Below are 21,380 nucleotides of genomic sequence, written 5' to 3' on the forward strand. Positions count from 1 at the left end.
AGGAATATTAGGGTTTGAATCAGAAGCGAGAGGTCTTCAGGAAAGGTGGGGTTATCAAAGTAAAAGAGGATGTCTTTCCCCCAGAGGCCGGCCATATATCCTGTTTTATTGTAAACAAATTGCTGTAAGTTGATCCAGAGGTATTTACTATAAGTGCTGTTGTAAAACAGGTGACTAATTGTTTCTATCTCTGTTTGGCAGAATTCACAATTATAATGAATATCTAACTTAAATCTTTCCAAGGTTTTTTTGTTGTTGGATATACATTGTGAAAATTTTTGAGTTGACTTCTTTGATTTAATTGAAGATATAAAGCCTCTGACCAACCCGCCATGCCTTGCTCCAGTTTATTTCCCCATGGAGTGAGTTCCAGTGTGATGTTGCAACTGGTCTATTTGGAGGTTGAATAACATTCCTGATGTATTTATTTGAGCATGATTTGCTTGTGATAGTTATTTCTCCAACAAAAAAATTTCCATTTAATTTCTGTCTTTGAGGATGAAATTGAGAACTCTTTAACAAATGTAGTATTCCATTTGGTATTGCAGCATTAGCCTAACGTTAGCATTAGTCAAGAAAAGTGTCCAACCACTGCTAATGAATGCTATGAGTTATTAGCATCTGAAAAAAAATAAAAGCGGATCATTTTTTATAGAAAACTTTTTTGAAAAATCAGATGAGCGTGCATCATGTAATTCTGGTGATTCCATGATCAGGTGATCAGTGTGAACTATGGGACAACATTCAGGAAAGGCTCATATCAACACAATGCAGGGAGCCTGATCAAACATTTTTTAAACTACATTTATGTTTGAGGAAGTGACCTTATACAATACAGTTGTTTGAATTTGTGTGATGGTGTTTTCATTTGAAAATGAATAATACTCTAAAAACACAAAAATATTGTTTTTATTTTCACTTCTATTTAACAAGCTATTTAATGATTTCATTTTTATGCTATATTTTTCTTTAAACTAGATGTAAATTTGACGAAGTGAATGTATGGAATACAGTTGTTTGAGAATGTGTGATGGTGTTTTAATTTGAAATAGAATGATAATCTAAAAAATTACAAAAATATTATTTTAGCGAGTAATTTTTAAAAAATCTATTACTAGACATTTCAGGCAAATCCATTTGAATTTCGGGCGACCCCACGTGGGGACACAACCCAAAGGTTGAAAAACCCAGGCGTACAGTTTGATCAGTGCAGAGGGAAGGTGGAGGAACCAGCAGCAATTGTGAGCGCAGGTACACTTTGTGTCCCTGTCACTTGTGGGTGGATCTTTAACTTTGGTAGTGTCAACCAATCACGTCCCTGTCTGCTGCCAAGAATCTACCAGAATTCTACCACGATTTATCAGGCATGGGAGAGATAAAACCATTGAAAAAACAAAATACAACTTCACATTAAAAAGGGTTAGTGTATATTGCATTGTTTTAATTTTCAAGTGAAAACACATTTTGAGGAATCACGTTTGAAAGTGAAAGCTGAAGTTTCGTGAACAGTGACTGTTACTACCAATGTCTCTTCAAAACCAAATATATGAACGACAGTGCCTATAGAGCCTAAAAGGAATTTTTGGAAGAGGGAAAATCAGAGAATACCTTATTTTTCATTGTTGACAGCATGCTGTTTCATAACTAAATCTCTGCCGTTTGTAACTAACTAAACCTTGTGAAAATCGAGTAAAAATTCGGGGAGTTATGATGATTATTGTAATTGGGGATACACGTTCCTCAGTAGAAATAAATGCAGGCCGGGCGCATTAGAGACCTGTCCAAGATGGCGGCCGCGCTGATCGTCAGCTCCAATAGGCAGCGTCATTCTATGAGACGTCTATGTACAGTATAATGTCTATGCTACAGACTACAGTCTATGGGTGCGTCTACAGGGCGGCCATCTTGGAACGGTGGCAATCACTTCTACAGTGCATTACATGAATGATGGAACGATGTGCTTACACAATTAAAGTTGCCATAAATCGCTCAGTTCTCAAGCAATTTTCACGTGTTTGCAATAAACGTCAGACATGATACACACACACACACACACACGCATGCACGCACGCACACACACACGCACGCACACACACACACGCACGCGCACACACACACACACACACACACTCACTCACGCGCGCACACACACACACACACACACACACACACACACACACACACACACACACACACATAAATAGAACGAAATAAACCGAGAAAACGTTCAGATGTGCTCATTTTTATTGACAACATTGCTTAAGGCTATACATTGTATTTGACAATTATTATTATTGTATAATTATACTTCAACTGAATTATTGATATTGCTATTCTTATAATTGTCATTATTTTCTCATATTATTGTATGATTATTTTTATTATTAATATTTTATGATATAATTCTCATCGTATTATTATTATTATTGTTATTTTTATTGCTATTATTATTATTGCTTATTATTATTATTATTATTATTATTATTATTATTATTATTATTATTATTATTATAACCATTACTATTATTACTGTCAGTATTAATATTATATCCCAATCATCATCATCTTTATTATTATTGTAGCCAAAGAACTGAAATATTCAAGGAACAAGAACATAAACAATCATCACAAAAATATTTAGTATTTGACTCCCTGTCTCAGCTGGACTATTTGTCCTGTCCTGTCAAAGTCATGTGTGTTGAAGTGCTCACTGCAGAGCAAAAACCTTCAGGTTCCCATTGTCTCCTTAACTACTGTCTTTGGGAAACCTTAAATATGTGAGGAATGTAGCCGGGAGATAAAGAATTGTGTACAACAAAAACAATTCCATCATTAATCAGGCCTATTATTAGCTCTAATAGATGCTGTATTCTCTCTAACCCATCAATTACTGCAGTAATTGTTTTTTCTGTGTAACAGGCTGTTGCTAGGAACTCTAGATTCATAAGATCTATGGTTCTGTCCGTCCTGTCGGCGTTTATATCTCTTTAGCTATAAAACGACCTGCTAACAATATTTTATCTCTTACATGTCCATGCACCGCTGCCTCCAGCACCGGTCCAAGATGGCGGCGCTGTAGACGCGCTCCCCCACAGTCAATGCGGCGTCTACGTATATCTTGTCTATGTTAACACTCGTTTTCCTGGGTCGGTGGAGCGGACAGGTGCTGTCAACGATATCAGAGAAGGAAACATCGAGGGTATTATTGTAGACATGTCGGCAGCAGCCGCTCCAGGGACCAGCAAAGGGGCCCACAGTGATGTTACCGGGAGAAGAAAGAAGGGACCCGGCGCCCTGGCCACGGCCTACCTGGTCATCTACAACGTTGTTATGACAGCAGGGTATGTGGCGTGGTTCCCCATTGAGACTGTGTTTGCTAAACTCAATGACACCAAATCAGCTGTAAAAGTGTGTGTTTGTGTGTGTGTGTGTGTGTGTGTGTGTGTGTGTGTGTGTGTGTGTGTGTGTGTGTGTGTGTGTGTGTGTGTGTGTGTGTGTGTGTGTGTGTGTGTGCTGTAGAGTGAAATAACAGCAGCTTACACAGATTAACGCTGCATGTTCACCAGACAACCAGCGTGTTTATTGTAAGTGACAGGACAATACAGGACACATACTAGGACAGATGGACTTTTGTCAGCCTGGACAGTCTCTGGAACATTAGATTGACACCCTTGTATCACAAAAAAAACAAAAAAATAAATAAAATGCAAGTTTGCAGTTGAAAGTACATAGCTAAGATTGATCTCTCACACTCCTTCCAGCCTTTTTTCAAAACCACACCTATATTTGCTAGAATGTGAGTGAACTTACTGCATTGTTTTGAAGAGGGAGAGAGGGGGTGAAAAATAATATTGTTTAGTCCGAAATCAAAAGTTGACCTTCCTGATTTCCTAGATTATTTATGCATTTAAAGTAATCATAAGTTAAAGGTCGTGGCTATTCATACGGAAACGTATGAGCGCCCCTCATTGACCAGTTTAGGTGACGTGATAGGTGCACCACGTGACTTAAAGTTCCGTCAGTTTTATTTTAGCTCATATTTATTTTTAGCTACCCTGCTAACCCTTTTATTTTAGCCCTATCCCTAACCCAGGAAATACCCTAAAATGTTTATTTTTTTGTATATGTATTTTTAACCCTAACCCAGGAATAGGGATGGGAATTGATAAGAATTTAGCGATTCCGATTCCATTATCAATACTGCTCATCAATTCGATTCTCTTATCGATTCTTATTGGGTGAGGGAATAAAACAATACTAATGGATTGGTTTGCTTTAACTCTTTATTATATTATCTTTGTTTCTTTAATTTCCTGCAGGAATATCAGCTTTCTTTTTTCATTCACCAGGTATAGATTGTTTTCACTGGATAACAATATATACAAAAGTTCTATATAAAATGGACTAATTATTATTATTACAACATATGACACATTTTGTCTACAAACATTTGAGAATATTTACCGTGCTCCTTTTTAATTTGAACAACTTGATCGAAAACTAATTCAGACATAAAACAAATGATTCTTCTGTAAAAAAGAACATATTAACCGAAAGTACCCCTGCACTTATTGTGGGGGGGGGGGGATCACTTCTAAATTAATGCCTTAGACCACTCAGCCATCCTGACACAGTGAAAAAACACAGTCACATTACGCTTATGTAGAAAAGGTCCGGAAAACATACGTGTCAATAGTCCTGGGGGCTATTGATACATTTCCGTATCAATAGACACTTTGTAAATCACTTGCTTTGGATCATGTTTGAAGGATTTCAGACAGTTGCTCATAGAGCAAGCTGTTTGTTTCAGCTTCGACCAGTTGGGTCACATTTGTCTTTACTCTGCATTGACTGGCTCCACCTTTTAGTGAGCTTTTATTGCAGAGCATGGTCACCCAGTTCCTAATCAACTGACGCTGCCTTTTGGGAGATTTTATATAAAAGTGTGCTACTGTGAACTTGACTTAACTTTACACTTCTATAAAATACTGTGACAATTTTCAATCTGATTCTGCCCATTAAAACCCATTACTTTATCAGAAGAAACATTGCTTGGAACAATCCCAGCCTACCTGAGAGGAATGTGACAAAACATAGGGCTGGGCGATATGAACCAAAACTCATATCTCAAAATTTTTACTCAAAATGGCGATATATGATAAAAATCCTGATAGTTTTATTTCAAATGAAGTCTGACTAGAAAGACAATTCTGAGTTAAATGTAATTTGCTGATGCACAATGCCACTTTTGGCTTTTTTTCTTCTCCTGTAAGAGACAGCACGTGTGAGTGAGCTCTGTAGTGTGGCTTGTTACGGAGAAGGTCTGGGTTAGGACGCACTCAGAAATCCGTCTAACTGTGCTTTTCATGCTGTCCTGAGAAATAAAAGCAGTATATATATATATATATATATATATATACAGTATGTATTTTTATACATATATATATATATATACACACATCGATATTGTAGTTTTCTATATATCGCCAAAATAGAAAACTCAATTTATCTTGAATCTCAATATATTGCCCAGCCCTGACAGAACATAGAAAAATTAATGTATGCCTAATTAGTGATTCACTCATTAAGTCTTTAGCCCCAGACTCCTGATCAATTTCTGGTTATATTCAAAACTTGGCCAACAGTTACTTGACAGATAACCAAATCCATGAACACATAAAGAAAGCATTACATATCCTGCTGATTACTGTTGTTTGTGGCTGCTACTTATGAAGATGTGAGCCTGTGTAATGGGATGGATCAATAACCAGTGACAGTTTCATGTTCTCAGTCAGCTGGGATCGGTCACAATCATCAGCATAAGCAGAAATGGATACATGAGTCAGTATGATATCCATATGTACATTTTTTTTTGAATGTATAATATTTGTTATTGGTTTTAACAAACATTAACCCACATGCCATTTATCTTTTTATCTGCAGCTCGTTTAGATGACATATCTCTATATATAATGCTTTGAATCATTCGTTGCTATTTTTTTTTGATAGGAAATATTTGTTGAATGTGAATTGAGTATGTGAAGTGACTGTGTGCTGTTCCTCTGTTGTTCAGGTGGCTGGTGATTGCTGTTGGACTGGTACGAGCTTATCTGGCCCGAGGCAGCTACCACGGCCTGTATTACTCCATAGAAAAGCCTCTGAAGTTCTTTCAGACGGGAGCTGTTCTAGAGGTGAGTGTTAAAGGTGGGACAGCAGCAGTGATGTGCCGTGACCACTAGGGTTGGGTAGGCAGGTTGATAATCGAGACCACCAATGACAATTTCATATGTTTCTGCTGGCAAGTGTTAATTCAATTCAAATCAACTTAATTTGTACAAAGCAATTTACAACAAGGTCATCTCAATGCGCTTTTCAAAATATAAAATTCATAATAAGAATAAAAAAACCAACAAGATCCACATGAACAAGTATTTAGCCATCTAACAAAATCAACATGGTAAAACACCATTAAAGAAACATAAACAATTATTTAGTATAGCCTCCATACTCTCCCAACAAGCTATATCTCATGACACGGCAGCGCATCCGTTGTTTGTGTTGGAAACACAGAAACACAGAGAAAAAGACAACAAGATCTCAGAACAGCCTCAGTGAGGAGCATCCACAAAGCCAATCTTTCCTTTTGTACCATTCACTGTGAAAAGTATGAAACATGTTCTGACCTTACCTTTGCTGAAGCTCTGGTAACTCAGGTGTTGGTCTCTCATCTTTAAAAAGCTGTTGTTTTTCCTCAAAAAAAAGTTTCTCTATCGTCTCTAGCACTGTCATCCTGCCTGTAGTGTTATCCCGCCCACTAGCTAGAGAACGTAGCGGCAGCAGTCACATGGAATCAATTCACTAATGTACTGTGAACTTACGTATAGCATTTAGCATAGCGCAGTTACGTAAATGGTTGTCATCTTGGGGACCTGACTGCGCATGCGCAAACACATAAAAACACGCAATGGGAACTGAGGCAGAGCAGCAACATGCCTTTGGGAGGGGGCGTGGCCTCCCTCTGCCTTACAGCGGAGTGAGACTGTTGCAGCTGTTCCAGGAAATAGCGCTGTTTAGTAATTTGTGCTATGAAACACACAAAATGCAGACACTCTCAAACTTATAGGTACTGTAGGCTATTGGAAATGGAAAAATAAATAATTTAGAATTATAATATAATTAAAAGAAATAATCAAAATATCAATTCACCCTTGGGTAGGCACTGCCTACCTTGCCTACCTTGACGGCACGTCACTGGACAGCAGTGAGACATTTAATCCTTCAGCTTCTACTTAAACCATCAAGGTATCATAGTATTTACAGTTCTGGATATGTTAATACAAGTTTAGCTCTGATTAAAAAAATACACGCAAACAATGAAAACAAACGAATTATTATTATTAAAGGGGAGGTATTATGAAAAGATCACTTTATAATGGTTTTGCTACAGTGGCCACAGTTACATGATGTTTTTTAATTCGGAAATAAAGTGTTCTGCTTCGTGTTTACATGGAAATAGTAATTTCAGAACTGAGGTTTACATGAAAAACCAGTTTATTTGGCTTTAGATAATTCCGCTTTCTGGGGGTTGGGAGGGCTCTGATTGGACAGCGGGAGAGCGAGACGTATCACGTCGATCACGTCTATCAGGAAAAACACACAATAAACCTTTTATCGTGGGCTGTGACACAGAAGACCACACGAGAACTGTTTTCACTTTTATTTTGATTGTAGTTTTGAAGCAGCAGCCGGACAACAACACACAATTTCAGTTTGGATCGCGGAGCAGAAGGAGAGATAGGAACTAATCACCGGTAAATAAAGCCTAGTAAACTCAGGAAAACAATCACCACAAATAAATAGTTGCTCCTAGTAAAGATAGTACGTAGCTCAAACAACTGGTAAAATGATAAACTTGGTGATATTACAGCCTGTACATGCAGTACGGGGATGTATTTACTCCGTCTCTGGGTCTTAGTGCCAGCTGTCCGGTGAAGCCTGTTTGTTTACCGAGGTCCTTGTGTGTTTAATAAGTCCATGTGAAAGTCTGCGTGTTTACAATTGACCTCTTTTCATTATATCCATGTCTTTTAAGGTTCTAATTAAATAGTCTCAGCTGGAGTCTGGACCGCCGCCATCTTGGATAATGTTTTCACCAGCGCGTCATTGCCACAAGTTGCACAGGTGCAAAACGATCCGAATGAACTTAAAGCGTCTTTAACCAAGTGTTAACAAGAAAGAGGAATTATCTAATTCGGAATTAAAAATGGAATAAACCAGTCACCTAATTTGGAATTAACTTTAATTCAGAATCAAATTAGCATTAGGAATTATGTGTTTTACAAGGATGGGTTAAAGAGGAATTCACTTGTATTCTGCTTTGAAGAGGAATTAAAGCTCCCATGTAAACGTGGCCAATGATATACATTCTTTTAGTCTCATTCAGAGGGCCGAAGTTGAAAAAGTTCTGTTTCCTCCCTCCCTTGTTATTCCTTATTTTGCAAAAATCAGCTCCAAATGGATGAGGATTTTTCCCGCGTTGTGTCACATCGCGGAAACAACTCCTCCTGACAATCCTGGCTCATCTTACCCTTCATAAGAATGTTAGCACCTCCTTCTTAGGTCTTAGACTGAATTCCCTATGGGTAGTACAGTTTGACACAAGGAAAAGACGTCCTCACACACACAAGACAGTAAACAGCACAAAAACACAGTCACGAAACCATAGCCTGTAGGGGTGGATGGTGGGTGTGGGGGAGGGGTTCTGTATTTAGTTTTACCGGTAGCCATTTGCTAGCGAGAAAAGCAATGACGGACCTTGTCAAAATTTTCAGGTTGGAGGTGGAGATACCAGCTGAGGGGAGGGTATTTTCTTTCCCGATTTCACTTGTGATGTCACAAATGTATAAAATTTGAAACAGAGCAATTTTCTCTGTGTTACACAGACCACAAACAAACAACCAAATGGATTTATTTCACATTGTGTGTGCCGTGTGGACACTCAAGTTACTTCATTTGTGTTCAAAAAGACTGCAAAAGTGGATTTTTCATAATTTATCCCCTTTAATAAAAGCTGCATGTTGGGATTATTTCAGAAATTAGTAAAATTTTATCAGTAAAGAAGTTGATGAAGTCATCACTGCTCAGGTTGACAGGAATAGAGGGTTCAACAGAGCTGTGGCTTTTAGTGAGCCTGGCTACAGCGTTGAAGAAAAACTGATGATTATTACTTGTTTTGCTCTATTAAAGTTGAGTAGTAGGAAGTTCTAGCTTTGCAAAGAGCTTTTTTATAAGCTAACAAACTTTTTCTCCAGGCAATATGTAGTTCTACCATGTTTGAAGAGAGCCATTTCCTTTCCAATTTTTGGGATGCCTGTTTTAAAAGACGCAATTCATAATTATACCAGGGAGCGACCTTAAAATGACATATCGTCTTCTTTCTAAACGGAGCAAACACTGCGGAGCAAACACTGCAGAACAAACACTGCGGTTTGATATAGAATACTGTATATGTTATACTTTATTGTCATATACTGTATGTAAAGCTACATACACAAAATTTATTAGAACCACTGACCCTCCGATTACAAGCCTGCTCCCTTAAACACTAGTCCCTTTTTCCACAGATAATATATTTACGTTCAGTATATAAGTAATCCATAGTGCAGTGTGAGTGCTCAATCAGTTCCACTTTTAGTAACCGTTATACCACCCTGTATGGCCTTTGATCTGATGTGTTTGTGACCCAATGCGACGCAGCTGTTGGACAAAACAGTGAACTATCGTCTTAAATGGACTAGTTCTATGGTTAGAATATGTGCGAATGACAAGAAAGCAACATAGCAGCTGTGGTGAGTTTTTGAAACAGATTACTGACTCTGCTGCTGATGTGATAAACACACCCCGTGAAGCAGCCTTTTTGTCAGACAATAGCCGCTTAGATATCCATGTGTTTTACTGTAATGTGCAGTTTTTTGGCTAAGAACAAGAGTGTGTGGATAGCAAAAGAAAATTGTTATGGTGATCACTGATCACCCTCTACAACAGCAAGACATGAAGTCTGCATCTACAGACACGCCCACGCATGCATATGCATGAAGGCCCCAAAACAGCCCTGTTTTTAGAAGCATCATGAAAGTGACTTTTCAGAGGGCTAAAACTAGGTGAGTTTGGGAAAACAGTTCTCAAATATTATGTTGCTGAAAAAATAAATGTGTGAAAAATAGCATACTACTGGACCTTTATTAATAATAATAATAATAATAATAATAATAATAATAATAATAATAATAATAATAATAATGATAATAATAATAATAATAATAATAATAATAATAATAATAATAATGTTGTTAATAACAATAATATTAAAGAATGAAAGCTGACTTCTGAGTCTTCTGTTATTTGATCTGTGCAGTGATTGGAACGCCCTCTGCTTTTTAACAGTCTGATAACCAATCAGGCTTCAGCGTACAGCTCTGCATATTTGGCACACAGCCAGGAAGACTTTGTTCTTTTACTCTGACATTCAGTATGATGTCACAATCATATATAATACATGACCGTTTAAAATCAGAGATTAATTGTGACTTTTATTGTGTAATGTGGAGGATGTAATACACACTACCCTCCTACATATACACTATGCTGTGTGGAGGAAGTTTGGTAATACAGTTCCTGTTGAGAGGCTCCACAGTGTGGGTCTGTGTACTGGAGAGAAACAGTTGTTTATTGAAAAAGAAAATAAATCAGTACCAACAAAAATAGGTTGGGTTTTTAACACTTCACCACAGGTTTCATCAGATTTTAACCTCTTTAAACTGAAACAAACAATAAAATGAAATTAGTTTGGTTATTTGTACTTGTTTGGTATCCTTACTTTTCGTTAATTTAAGCTTTGCAGGGAGTTACAGAGGTCATTAACAATGTAACACACTACAGCTGAAGTGCTTTTTGCATCCATAACTATGAATTTCACAAAGGGAGGAGTTCTGTACCTGCAACCTTTAAACCCAACCTCAGTCCACATTATATTATATCATTTATTGTGCATCAGTAACAGGAACTAAGATAAATATCTTGTGTCTGTTTCTAGTAGACCATGAGTCTGTGCTCTTCTATAAAAACGTCACAGTTGAATTAAATGGCGTTATCTCTTTCCAGATGTTTTAGTGATTAATTCTCTGTTTTCTCCATGTTTCTCAGATACTGCACTGTGCTGTAGGTGAGTGTGCTTTCAGTTTCTACCCTCAATTCAACTCCTCTGCTCTACAAGCAAAATGCATTAGACAGTGATGAAAATGAACTATTTGTAACAGACAAAAGACTACAGGTTGACTTGATAAAGGTTGCAGTTTATATACAATACATTACATTTGGATTTAGGAACTTATCCACCTATGAAACCCTGCCCATCTTCTTCCTGGGGCTGCTATTTTTTGACTATGTGTGCAACTTAAAGGGGACATATCATGGTTTTAAATCCTTCCTTTTTAGATATAAATCATACAGTTGTGGTCTATATAAAGCGGAACTGCACTGCTTGGGTCTGAATTCCTCATTATTATAGCTCCCCAGACCCCTTTTCTACCCCTTTTCTGATGTGCTTCTAAGAGCAACTCGTTTTGGTGGTCTCTTTAAATGCAAATGAGACACTTCATACCCCGCCCCCTCTCCAGGTTCAACTCCACCCTGCTCGGCCATTTTTGTAGTTTGATAGAAGAGATATGGCTATGTAGCGGCGCAGAAAAAGTTTATTCACACGTTATTTACACAATGTCAACAACGGAAGACTTGTCCATCCAGCCTTACATGTTTGAGCCAGAGTCGGACCCGGCGGAGCGAGATGAAAATGAAGATGATGAACCTGCAGAACCTTAACAAGTGAGCTAACACAAGCACCGAGCTAACGCTAACGCCAAGCTAACGTCACGAAATGCATTTTAATACAGTCTTTTCGGAGACAAAAACGGCAAAATAAAATGACTAATGAAAACTTTAGACTTAAATTAAACCACGTAGGCCATATCATCAAGGATCTAAAACGAGCACACAGCGCTAACATATGAAGACGGTGCAACTGCTAATGCTAACAAAACAATGACAGGGACGTCTTATCATCACACTTTTTAGCGTTATTTACAGCTTAACGAAGTGCTCTGTTCGTCGTCTCCAAAGATAGAAGGAATTGAACCCTCAATCAGATAGAGTCTTTCGGCAAATCCTTCTTTATACTGGCGGAGGTTGATGAAGCAGTCATCCTTGAAGTGCTTCGTGCACACAAAAATTACCTTACCCACAGATGTGTGTACATTTCCGTGAAAAATAAAACTCAACCAGGTACTTCGAAAAGGTTCTGATGCTGGGAGACGTTGTAATGAAGCGTGTGGGTTACTACATCCAACAACCAAATATTTTGATTTCTCCTCTCGTAACTTCTGCATCCTGGAGCTTGGACTACAAAATAAAAGCGAGAAATAAAAATGGCGGATTGCTCGAAGTGTTGGGCCTGGAGTCGATGTCCTAATTTGGCAGTTCCGCTGACGTTATTGTTCAAAAAACGTAATAGAGAATCGAAAAATCAAACCAGATTGAAAAATATGACCAAAACAGAATATAAAGATATCAACGGAGCACCTGAAGAGATTAATTTGAACTTTTCTGTACTTCTAAACACTCTAAATATACATCAAAATGCATTTAAGGGCTAAAAAAGTGGATTTAGCATGATATGTCCCCTTTAATGAATTATTAAATTCAAATACTGCAAAAAGGCTTAAACAGACAACTCTCTTCAGATCACCAAGTTAATTTACCATGAAAAACAAACTAACGCAACACTGTTTTCTTTTTTGTATTTATTGTACCACCAGAGTATTAAAATGGTTTAAAAACCAAACAAACAAACAAGCAAAAATCTGCTATGGTTTTGCTGTGTACGCAATCCCTGCATGAACTGCAGCTACTTGCCTCGGGTGGCCAGGGTTGCCAGGTTGGCGGGGGTGGAAGGCTCAGTAGCCGTAGTCGACCTCCCCCCAGGCCAGCCACCTCCGACCCGTCAGACACACTCCAAGAGGCGGGCAGAGACTACGACAGCTGCCCCTTCCAGGAAGAGAACGAAGTCTGACCATAGTGGGTTATCATCTAAAGTAGAGCAGCTGTCTGCTGAATTGGCTCAGATGAGATCCCTGCTGGCCGACAGCCAGCCGGTTAATCCCCTGGTGGCTGATGCGGCACTCTCTCCCCCAATGCCAACGCTGCTGCCCGAGGAAGAGACACTCTCTTTGGCTGCTTCAGCTAGCCGTTTCTGTGAATATGGGAAGAATTTGGATGTCGGATCCCAGGTGTCTGAGCAGGGCTCCCACTCCTCAGATCAGAGTTCTGGGGCCGAGGTGGAAGACAACTCCATGCGCGCTGTCATGCGCCTGGCTCTACAGCAGCTGCACACAGCTGTCCCACAGCAGGCAGAGGCAGCATCTGCAAACGCCTTCTTCAGGCGCAGGCCTGCCTCCAGAGCTTTCGCTATTCCACATTCAGAGGATTATCTGAAGGAGTTACAGTCCTGTTGGAGGGACAGTAAGCCTTGCACCCGTCTCTCTGCAGATGGGCGGACCCTGGCAGCCATGCATGATGCAGCGGGGGCTGGCCTGGATCGCACTCCGCCCATCCAGCCTGCCATCGCTTCTCTTATTGTGTTCCCAGATGAAGCACTTCGAAGGGATGCTAGGTGTCCTTGACCCCAGTGTCGAATAACCGATGACCTTCTCACGAGGGCTTATGATGCTGGAGCACGTGCTGGTCGCATGGGAAACTCCCTATCACACCTCATGTTGGCCCTCTCAGCCTCACTGCAGGAGGGCGGTGTGCATGCCGATGCGGTTACCTTCTGTGATGCCTCATTGAGGCTTTTGGGCTTATGTCTAGAGAGCTTGGGCGAATAATGTCCATCTTAGTCCAAGCTCGTCGTCAGGTTTGGCTGTCCCAGTCGAACTTAATGGAGGCAGCCAGGAGAATGCTGCACGGCCTCCCGGTCGAACCGGGGGAGACATTTGATCCAGCAGCCCAGGAAGCGCTGGGACGAACCATCCAGGTGGGGCAAACCAGGCAGCAGCTTGCGGGGTTTTGCCGGATGCCTCCTCCTGATAGATCCCCTATCAGGAGGAGGTGCTGTTTTTTGCACCCACGTGCCGCCGACAACTCCCTCCACTGGTTGTCGTGATGCCCAGCATCCCGCACGGAGACCAGTCTGGGAATTTTGGGGTTCTGCTCGCCTGCCCCCCAGATGATTTCGAGCTCCAGAGCCTTTCCGCCCTCCCACTAGGGCCCCGAGGGGCCGGGGGGGCAGAGATTGAGGCCTTGGGGCTGGCGGTCAGATATTTTTCGCATCAGCCGCTCCAACAGTGGGCTACTCATGCTTCAGACCCGTGGGTGGTTGCCACCCTAACCTATGGGTACAAACTTCAATTCCGCCGCCGGGGCCCCACGTCTGGCCGGGTCAAAATGACATCCATCAGTGACCCGGCAAAGGCTCTCACATTAGACCAGGAGCTGTCCGCCCTCCTGGCCAAGGGCGCCATCGAGCCTCTAGACCCCCGGTCAGGTCACAGAGGGTTCTACTCAGTATACTTTTTAGTGGCAAAAAAGACAGGCGGATTCCGCCCAATCCTAGACCTCAGAGGGTTGAACAAATTTCTGAAGATCATACCTTTTCACATGCTGACCACAGCAGATGTCCTCAGAACGGTGGCTTATGGGGACTGGTTCACATCGATAGACCTCAAGGACGCGCACTTTCACGTTCCAATTGCTCAGCAACACAGGCAGTTTCTGCGCTTCACATACCGCGGCCACCGCTGGCAGTTCAGGGTGCTGCCCTTCGGCATCTCTCTCTCCCCAAGGGTCTTCACAAGGTGTGTGTCTGCGGCCCTAGCACCTCTACAGTCTCGGGGCTTGAAGGTTCTCCCATACCTGGACAACTGGCTGATCTGTGCTCCATCCCGGGTCCAGTCGTCACAAGACACAGAGCGTCTTCTGTCCCATGTGGCTCGACTTGGACTCAAGGTGAATGTGGAAAAAAGTTGCCGGGTGCCATCCCGGGTCAAAGTTTTCATTGGGGTTTTACTGAACAGTATAACTATGACAGCGAAACCCTCCCCCCACCGCGTGGACGGTATTTTTCACCAGCTCGCCTTATTCAGGAAGGGCCGCTGGCTGACCTATGTCTCTTTCCTCCGTCTTTTGGGCAAGCTAACTTCAGTTCCGGGGGTAGTTCCTCTGGGCTTGCTGTCGCTGCGCCCACTGCAGAGGTGGCTGAACAGCTTTCACTTGGATGCAAAGCAGCACAGGAGCAGGAAGCTCAAGGTCTCACAGCAGTGTCTTTGCGCCCTGGTTCCGTGGAGGGACGGAGCTTACTTGCTCAGAGGCGTTCCTATAGGCTTCGTTCCATCTCGCAGGGAGACTGTTACCACAAACGCATGCCCCTCAGGATGGGGTGCGGTGTGGCAGAGCAGGACGGCCCAGGGGTGTTGGCCTGTGGAAGACCAAGGTGCACACATCAATGTGTTGGAGCTGCATGCGGTTCACCTAGCTCTCAAGCACTTCTTGCCACATCTGAGGGACAAGCATGTCCTTGTGCGGTCAGACAACACGTCTACAGTGTATCACATAAACCATCAGGGCGGTACCAAGTCTGCATGGCTGCTGGAAGTGGCAAGGGAGCTCTTCACATGGGCAGCCCCCCGCTTGATCAGTATACGAGCAATGCATATACCGGGAGAGCAGAACCACTTGGCGGACTTCCTCTCCCGTCGGAAACCTCAGTCAGGGGAGTGGCACCTCCACCCGGAGGTAACAAACATTATATGGAGCATATTCGGCAGGGCAGAGGTGGACCTCTTTGCTTTGGAGCAGTCGACCCACTGCCCTCTGTGGTTCTCCTTGGCCGAGACAACCAGTCCTCTCGGCCAGGACGCATTGGCTCATCCTTGGCCGGATGGCCTCTTGTATGCCTTCCCAACGTTTCCTCTGATTCAGCTGGTACTCCACAGGGTCCTTCAGGAGTGCCACGGGATCCTGCTTGTAGCTCCTGTCAGGCCAGGAAGGCGCTGGTTCCTGCTGCTGCACAGCCTCTGTCACGGCGCACCGTGGCGCCTTCCCAACAGGAGGGATCTCCTGTCCCAACTGGCTGGGCGGATTTGGCACCACAATCCGCAACTCCTTCAACTGAGCGTCTGTGCCGACCCAGTTAGATATACTATAATGAATGCAAGAGCGCCGTCTACTCGCCTCCAGTATGAGAACAGATGGAAACTGTTTTCCGACTGGTGTACAATGCGGGAGGTGGACCCTGTGCACTGCCCTGTGCCAACTATCCTGGACTTCCTCCAGTCCCTTCTGGACAAAGGGCATTTTCATTCAATGCTGAGAGTCTATGTCGCAGCAATATCTTGCCGACGTGTAGTGGTCGACAATGGCAAGATCGGTAACCACAAGCTGGTGTCCCTTCTCTTGAGAGGAGCTTGGAGGTTGTATCCTCCGAGAGAAACGAGGTCTCCAGTATGGGATCTTCCCCTGGTGCTGGTGTCCTTCCACCGTTTGAGCCCTGTTTGAACACATGTCTGAGGTGGAATATCGGACGGCTAGGGAGTCACTCTGTGGCCGAACACAACTTTTCTCCCTAAAGTGCTGTCCCGCGCTCACCTCAACCAGCCCATTCGGCTGGCACGGTTCAACCCTTCTTTCCGTGGAGCCAGAGGTCCAGCCTGGCCTGTTGTGCCCAGTGCGCTCCCTGGAAGCCTACATTGCAGCTACTGTAGGTTTTCAGGGGTCTGATTAGCTCTTTCTCTGTTATGGTGGCCCTAACAGGGATGGTGCTGTCTCCAAGCAGCGCCTGTCCAACTGGATTGTCGATGTGATTGCCCATGCATATTGGGCAAGTAACCGTCTCATCCCATCTGGTGTGCGGTGCCACTCTACCAGGAGTGTTGCTTGATTCGGTAGGAAAGTATCCTGGAGTGATACCTGAAGAGATAAACTTCCTCCGGGTCATCCAGGGGTCACGGGTGACATTGTTGGTATACATACTCGCACTGCGCATCCGCGAAGGGGAATATTCAGTGCTTAAAGCACCGCCTCTGGCGGTCATTCGGGATTCATAGAACCATAGTTATATTCGTAACTCTTCGTATGAATTGGAACTTTTTATGACCTCAGTAATGAAGCACTTACCACCACCTAGTGGTTAAAATCTGAATAGACCACACAATTTATTTGTATAGTGCATTTCATACATAAGGCAATTCGATGTGCTTTACATAATTTAAAAAGTGCAGCAGAAAACATTACACTGTTTAATAATAACATCAGAACATTGAACAGAGTTTAAAATCAGCAGTAAAAACATTATATCAACAATAACGTGACTTAAAATCTCCCTCTCAGTCATACACAGTAGAGAAAAAAATGCCTTTAACTTGGATTTAAAAATGTTCACATTGGATGCTGACTTCAGCTCTGCTGGTAGTTTGTTCCACTTCTTTGCAGCATAACAACTAAAAGCAGCTTCACCATGTTTGCTGTGAACTCTGGGCTTCACTATCTGACCTGTGTCCATAGATCTGAGAGACCTGCTGGGTTCATATCTGACTAACATCTCACTGATGGATAATTATACAGCAGACCAATGCCTACAAAATAACTTTACCCCTCAAAGTAGGACCTAAATAATTGCAGTACTTTTACATTTAGTCCAACCCATGTTTGCAATCTGTGGAACAAAATGTTATCGTCCACAGTGTCAAACACAATTGACTCAGTTGGTTGAAGACTACCTTCTCACTGATCTTTGCCATGAAAGGAAGGTTGTTGATTGGCCTGTGGTTAGCCAGTATAGAGGCATCCACTGTTCTCAGGTAATTATCTGACACAAATCAGTCACAATTGATTTTACAACATTTTTAAAGAAGTCTGATGGTATTGTGCCAAGGCAACACATTGATGGATTGAACTGCTGAACAGTTTCCTCTATTGTTTTGACTCATCCCTCAGTGGTTGAAGCTGTTCAGGATTTTTGTTATTTTGCTGACGTTTGTCTTTATAGTCTATATTTTTATTTAGATGAAATATACAGCAAATGTATTGCATTTACTGTACCAGTTGACATTAACTCAGGAGCTATCTGGTCTGGGAGGGTCATGTACAAAAAAACAATTGTCTTTCTTTTTTGTCTGTCCTAGCCAATGAGCCTCTAAAAACAGGTGCAGAATTACAATCCATGAGTGAGAACGTTGTGAACATAGAGAAATGAGCTGAGTCATGTTTGTCTTCTGCTTTGGTGACTTAGGAATCGTGCCGTCCTCTGTGGTGCTGACTGGATTTCAGGTGATGTCGCGGGTCTTCCTGACCTGGGCCGTCACACACAGCGTCAAAGAGGTACAACAAACATTATGTTTCACTGCAACAGTACAGAGCGGTGGACACATCATATAAAGGGTTCACAGCTGACACAGTGTTTGCCCTGTTTGTAGATCGGAGACGAATAAATATGTAAGTAGAATTAGACGCTCTTTCAGTGAAGGTTTCAAAATTTCATCTACTTCATCTAAACGACCATCTGATTTCCACCTTGTTTCATGAATTAATTTAGAATTAGCAATGCATACTGTACTGTTGCTGTGTTATCCTTTAACACTGTTTGCTTAGTGTTTAACCTGATTAGGGTAGTGACATTGTGCCCGCAGTGTGATGTGAAACAGCATGATTCTACCATGAAGACTTTCCATTGGAGGCCAGTGGACTGATGCTTCTGTGTGTCTTCTGTCCTGTTTCTGTCTCTACAGGTCCAGAGTGAAGACAGCGTGCTGCTGTTTGTCACAGCCTGGACCGTCACAGAGATCATCCGCTACTCTTTCTACACCTTCAGTCTGCTCAATCACCTGCCCTATCTCATCAAATGGGCGAGGTAGGACAGAAGAGCATTCATCAGATTCATCACAGGGAGTCTCAGGCCACTTTAATGTCACAAGAACTTTATTTATTCTCATATATGCGTCACTAAAGCAATTTTACAGGATCAGTCCAGCAGGCCAGTTACCATCGTACGTTTTATATTTTCCTGTTTCTTTTTAAGTTTTATGCCATATTTTATTTAGGTACACGTTCTTCTTCGTGCTGTATCCTATGGGAGTAACTGGGGAACTGCTGACCATCTATGCAGCACTGCCTCATGCACAGAAGACTGGCCTGTACTCCGTCACGCTGCCCAACAAGTACAACTTCTCCTTTGACTACCACTCCTTCCTCATCATCGTTATGGTCTCCTACATTCCCTGTGAGTTCACCTGCTTTTCTAGTGACATTAAATGAAACATTTATTTATTATCTAAAGTTGACTAAAATGCCTTTAACGTTATCATAATGATGAGAATAGATGTTTGTATTACACGTATGTAAGAGAATGACTACTATAATAATCAGCATAAATGAACAGAATATATACTGATAGCTGTAATAATAATGAATTGGATTTTATACAGCGCTTTTATCATAGACACTCAAAGCACTTTACAGAATGAAGGCATTATTCTTTCACTCCACATTTCGTGGAGGAAAGCTACTATTTTGTCCACAGCTGCTCTGGGGCAGACTGATGGAAACGAGGCTGCCATGGTGCGCCAATGGCCCCTCCGACCACCAACAACTCTCACTCACACACTACATTCATACTAGGCAATGTGGGTCCAATGTCTTTGCCCAAGGACACAATAACAGATATCACTGGAGCGACTGTCCCCCAATGGAGCACCTGGAATTCTCAGTAGTCTCCAATCCAACTACTAACCAGGCCCAGACCAGCTTAGCTTCTGAGATCATACGAGATCAGGCAATGACAAGCTGATATGTCATTATAATAACGGTAACTTGACAACATGCCTGCCTGTTGTAATTATGAAAGGTTTTTCTCAAGACAAATCATTTTATTCTAACTTCCAGTTCCTTACAATAAAAAAAATATTTTTATACACTAATGATCCATAACACATCATCCTCCATACTTATCTTGTGCAGACAGTGATTACATATTTTATTTGCTTCATCCAAAGAATTTGGTTGTGTGATACCAGCAGAGGGCGCTGAATAACCCTATCCTTGCTGGTGTTTTTCTTTAGCTCATGAACAACAGAAACAACATAATGAGGTGTAAATATATCTTCTTGTTCTGCTCCAGTGTTTCCCCAACTTTACTTCCACATGATACGACAGAGGAAGAAGGTTCTGGGCCACACAGAGGACTATAGCAAAGTGGAGTGATCTGCATTCACAATGATTCCAAAGCAAACTCTCCGAGGACCCAACACCACATCTGCTTCTGAACAGAAATCCCCCAGTGCTGAGCAGAATGATGATTACATTAAGCAGACACTTTATCCCTTCAGCCCTTTGTCGGATCTACAAGTGGTCACACACGTTTAATGAACAGGTTTTTAGTTTTATTTTTGATTTGTCAACAAAGTGAAATGACTGAGTTAGAGAGCTCACAGCTGTAAGTGCAGAGCTCCACGGTGCAGCTCCAGCTGAAGGATGCTGGGATAGAGAATCCATTTCTTCCTTTTCAAAGACTCCACACACCTGATAGAATAAATTATCTTCCTTTTGGTCATATTAAAGAAGCAAATCTGTTTCTGTGATTTTGGAAATTCAGAGCTTAACATAGATTCTTTAGTGTCAATTTGTCCAAACTTTTTTTTTAATTGTTACATTATTTGATATACATTGTGAAGCCCATTCCTTACTTGGATCAATAAACCTTTTTCATTCCATGTTTGCATGCTTAATTTTCTGTTTCCATCTGTTTTTCTTTTCAAGTGTTTGCTTGGCTGTTGTCGTAATGTGTAACTGTGGTTTTTTTTTGTACTTTAATACAAACATTTGTTACCAAGCCTCTTAGTAATGATTGCAAGTTGCACTTTTGTGTGATTTGCAGATTGATATTCATATTGATTTCATGAAGTATTTTTCTGCAAATTTTTACTTTTATGTGTAAATATTTCAGTTATTTTTGTTCCTAATTTAGTTTTACAAACATGCACATGACTGAGTCATTCATGCTTGTATAGTCCTTGTGATCATCTTAAAGGTAACATTCCATCTTCAAATACAAAAGAACAGTTACATGTTTATTACATGCACTGAACAACTATAGTATTATTTATGACCCCTTTATAACAGTGTGTGTTATGGGTAGACAGCAGGTCAACATGTTCCTCTCTAAATGGATTTTTGGGAATCAGAAAACGTCTGAAGTTAGTTATGAAACAAAGTAGTGAGAGATGTTTATCAGCCTTCTATGGGTGAGATGAGCTGGGAAAATGGCTGACATTTAGAGC

General features: G+C 41.6%; 1 protein-coding gene across 1 annotated transcript; it reads left to right on the forward strand.

The window, feature by feature from the left end:
• Positions 1-3,117: 3,117 nt before the first annotated feature.
• Positions 3,118-20,813, forward strand: LOC114455574 (very-long-chain (3R)-3-hydroxyacyl-CoA dehydratase 2-like). Its single transcript, XM_028436899.1, has 7 exons — positions 3,118-3,341; positions 6,074-6,191; positions 11,203-11,221; positions 18,338-18,426; positions 18,834-18,955; positions 19,146-19,324; positions 20,222-20,813. The coding sequence occupies exons 1-7, from the start codon at positions 3,214-3,216 to the stop codon at positions 20,302-20,304; spliced, it is 738 nt and encodes a 245-aa protein (XP_028292700.1). The 5' UTR covers positions 3,118-3,213; the 3' UTR covers positions 20,305-20,813.
• The last annotated feature ends 567 nt before the right edge of the window (positions 20,814-21,380 follow it).

This window comes from Gouania willdenowi, chromosome 21 (genome assembly GCF_900634775.1).
Source record: "Gouania willdenowi chromosome 21, fGouWil2.1, whole genome shotgun sequence".
Classification (NCBI taxonomy): Eukaryota; Metazoa; Chordata; class Actinopteri; order Blenniiformes; family Gobiesocidae; genus Gouania; species Gouania willdenowi.

What these genes read in the sequence shown, in the direction of transcription:
- LOC114455574 (XM_028436899.1), top strand. Translation starts at nt 3,214, where the DNA reads ATGTCGGCAGCAGCCGCTCCAGGGACCAGCAAAGGGGCCCACAGTGAT. An exon ending in TCACACACAGCGTCAAAGAG is followed by an intron (nt 18,427 to 18,833) that starts GTACAACAAACA and finishes CTGTCTCTACAG; the next exon opens with GTCCAGAGTGAAGACAGCGT. An exon ending in TATGGTCTCCTACATTCCCT is followed by an intron (nt 19,325 to 20,221) that starts GTGAGTTCACCT and finishes GTTCTGCTCCAG; the next exon opens with TGTTTCCCCAACTTTACTTC.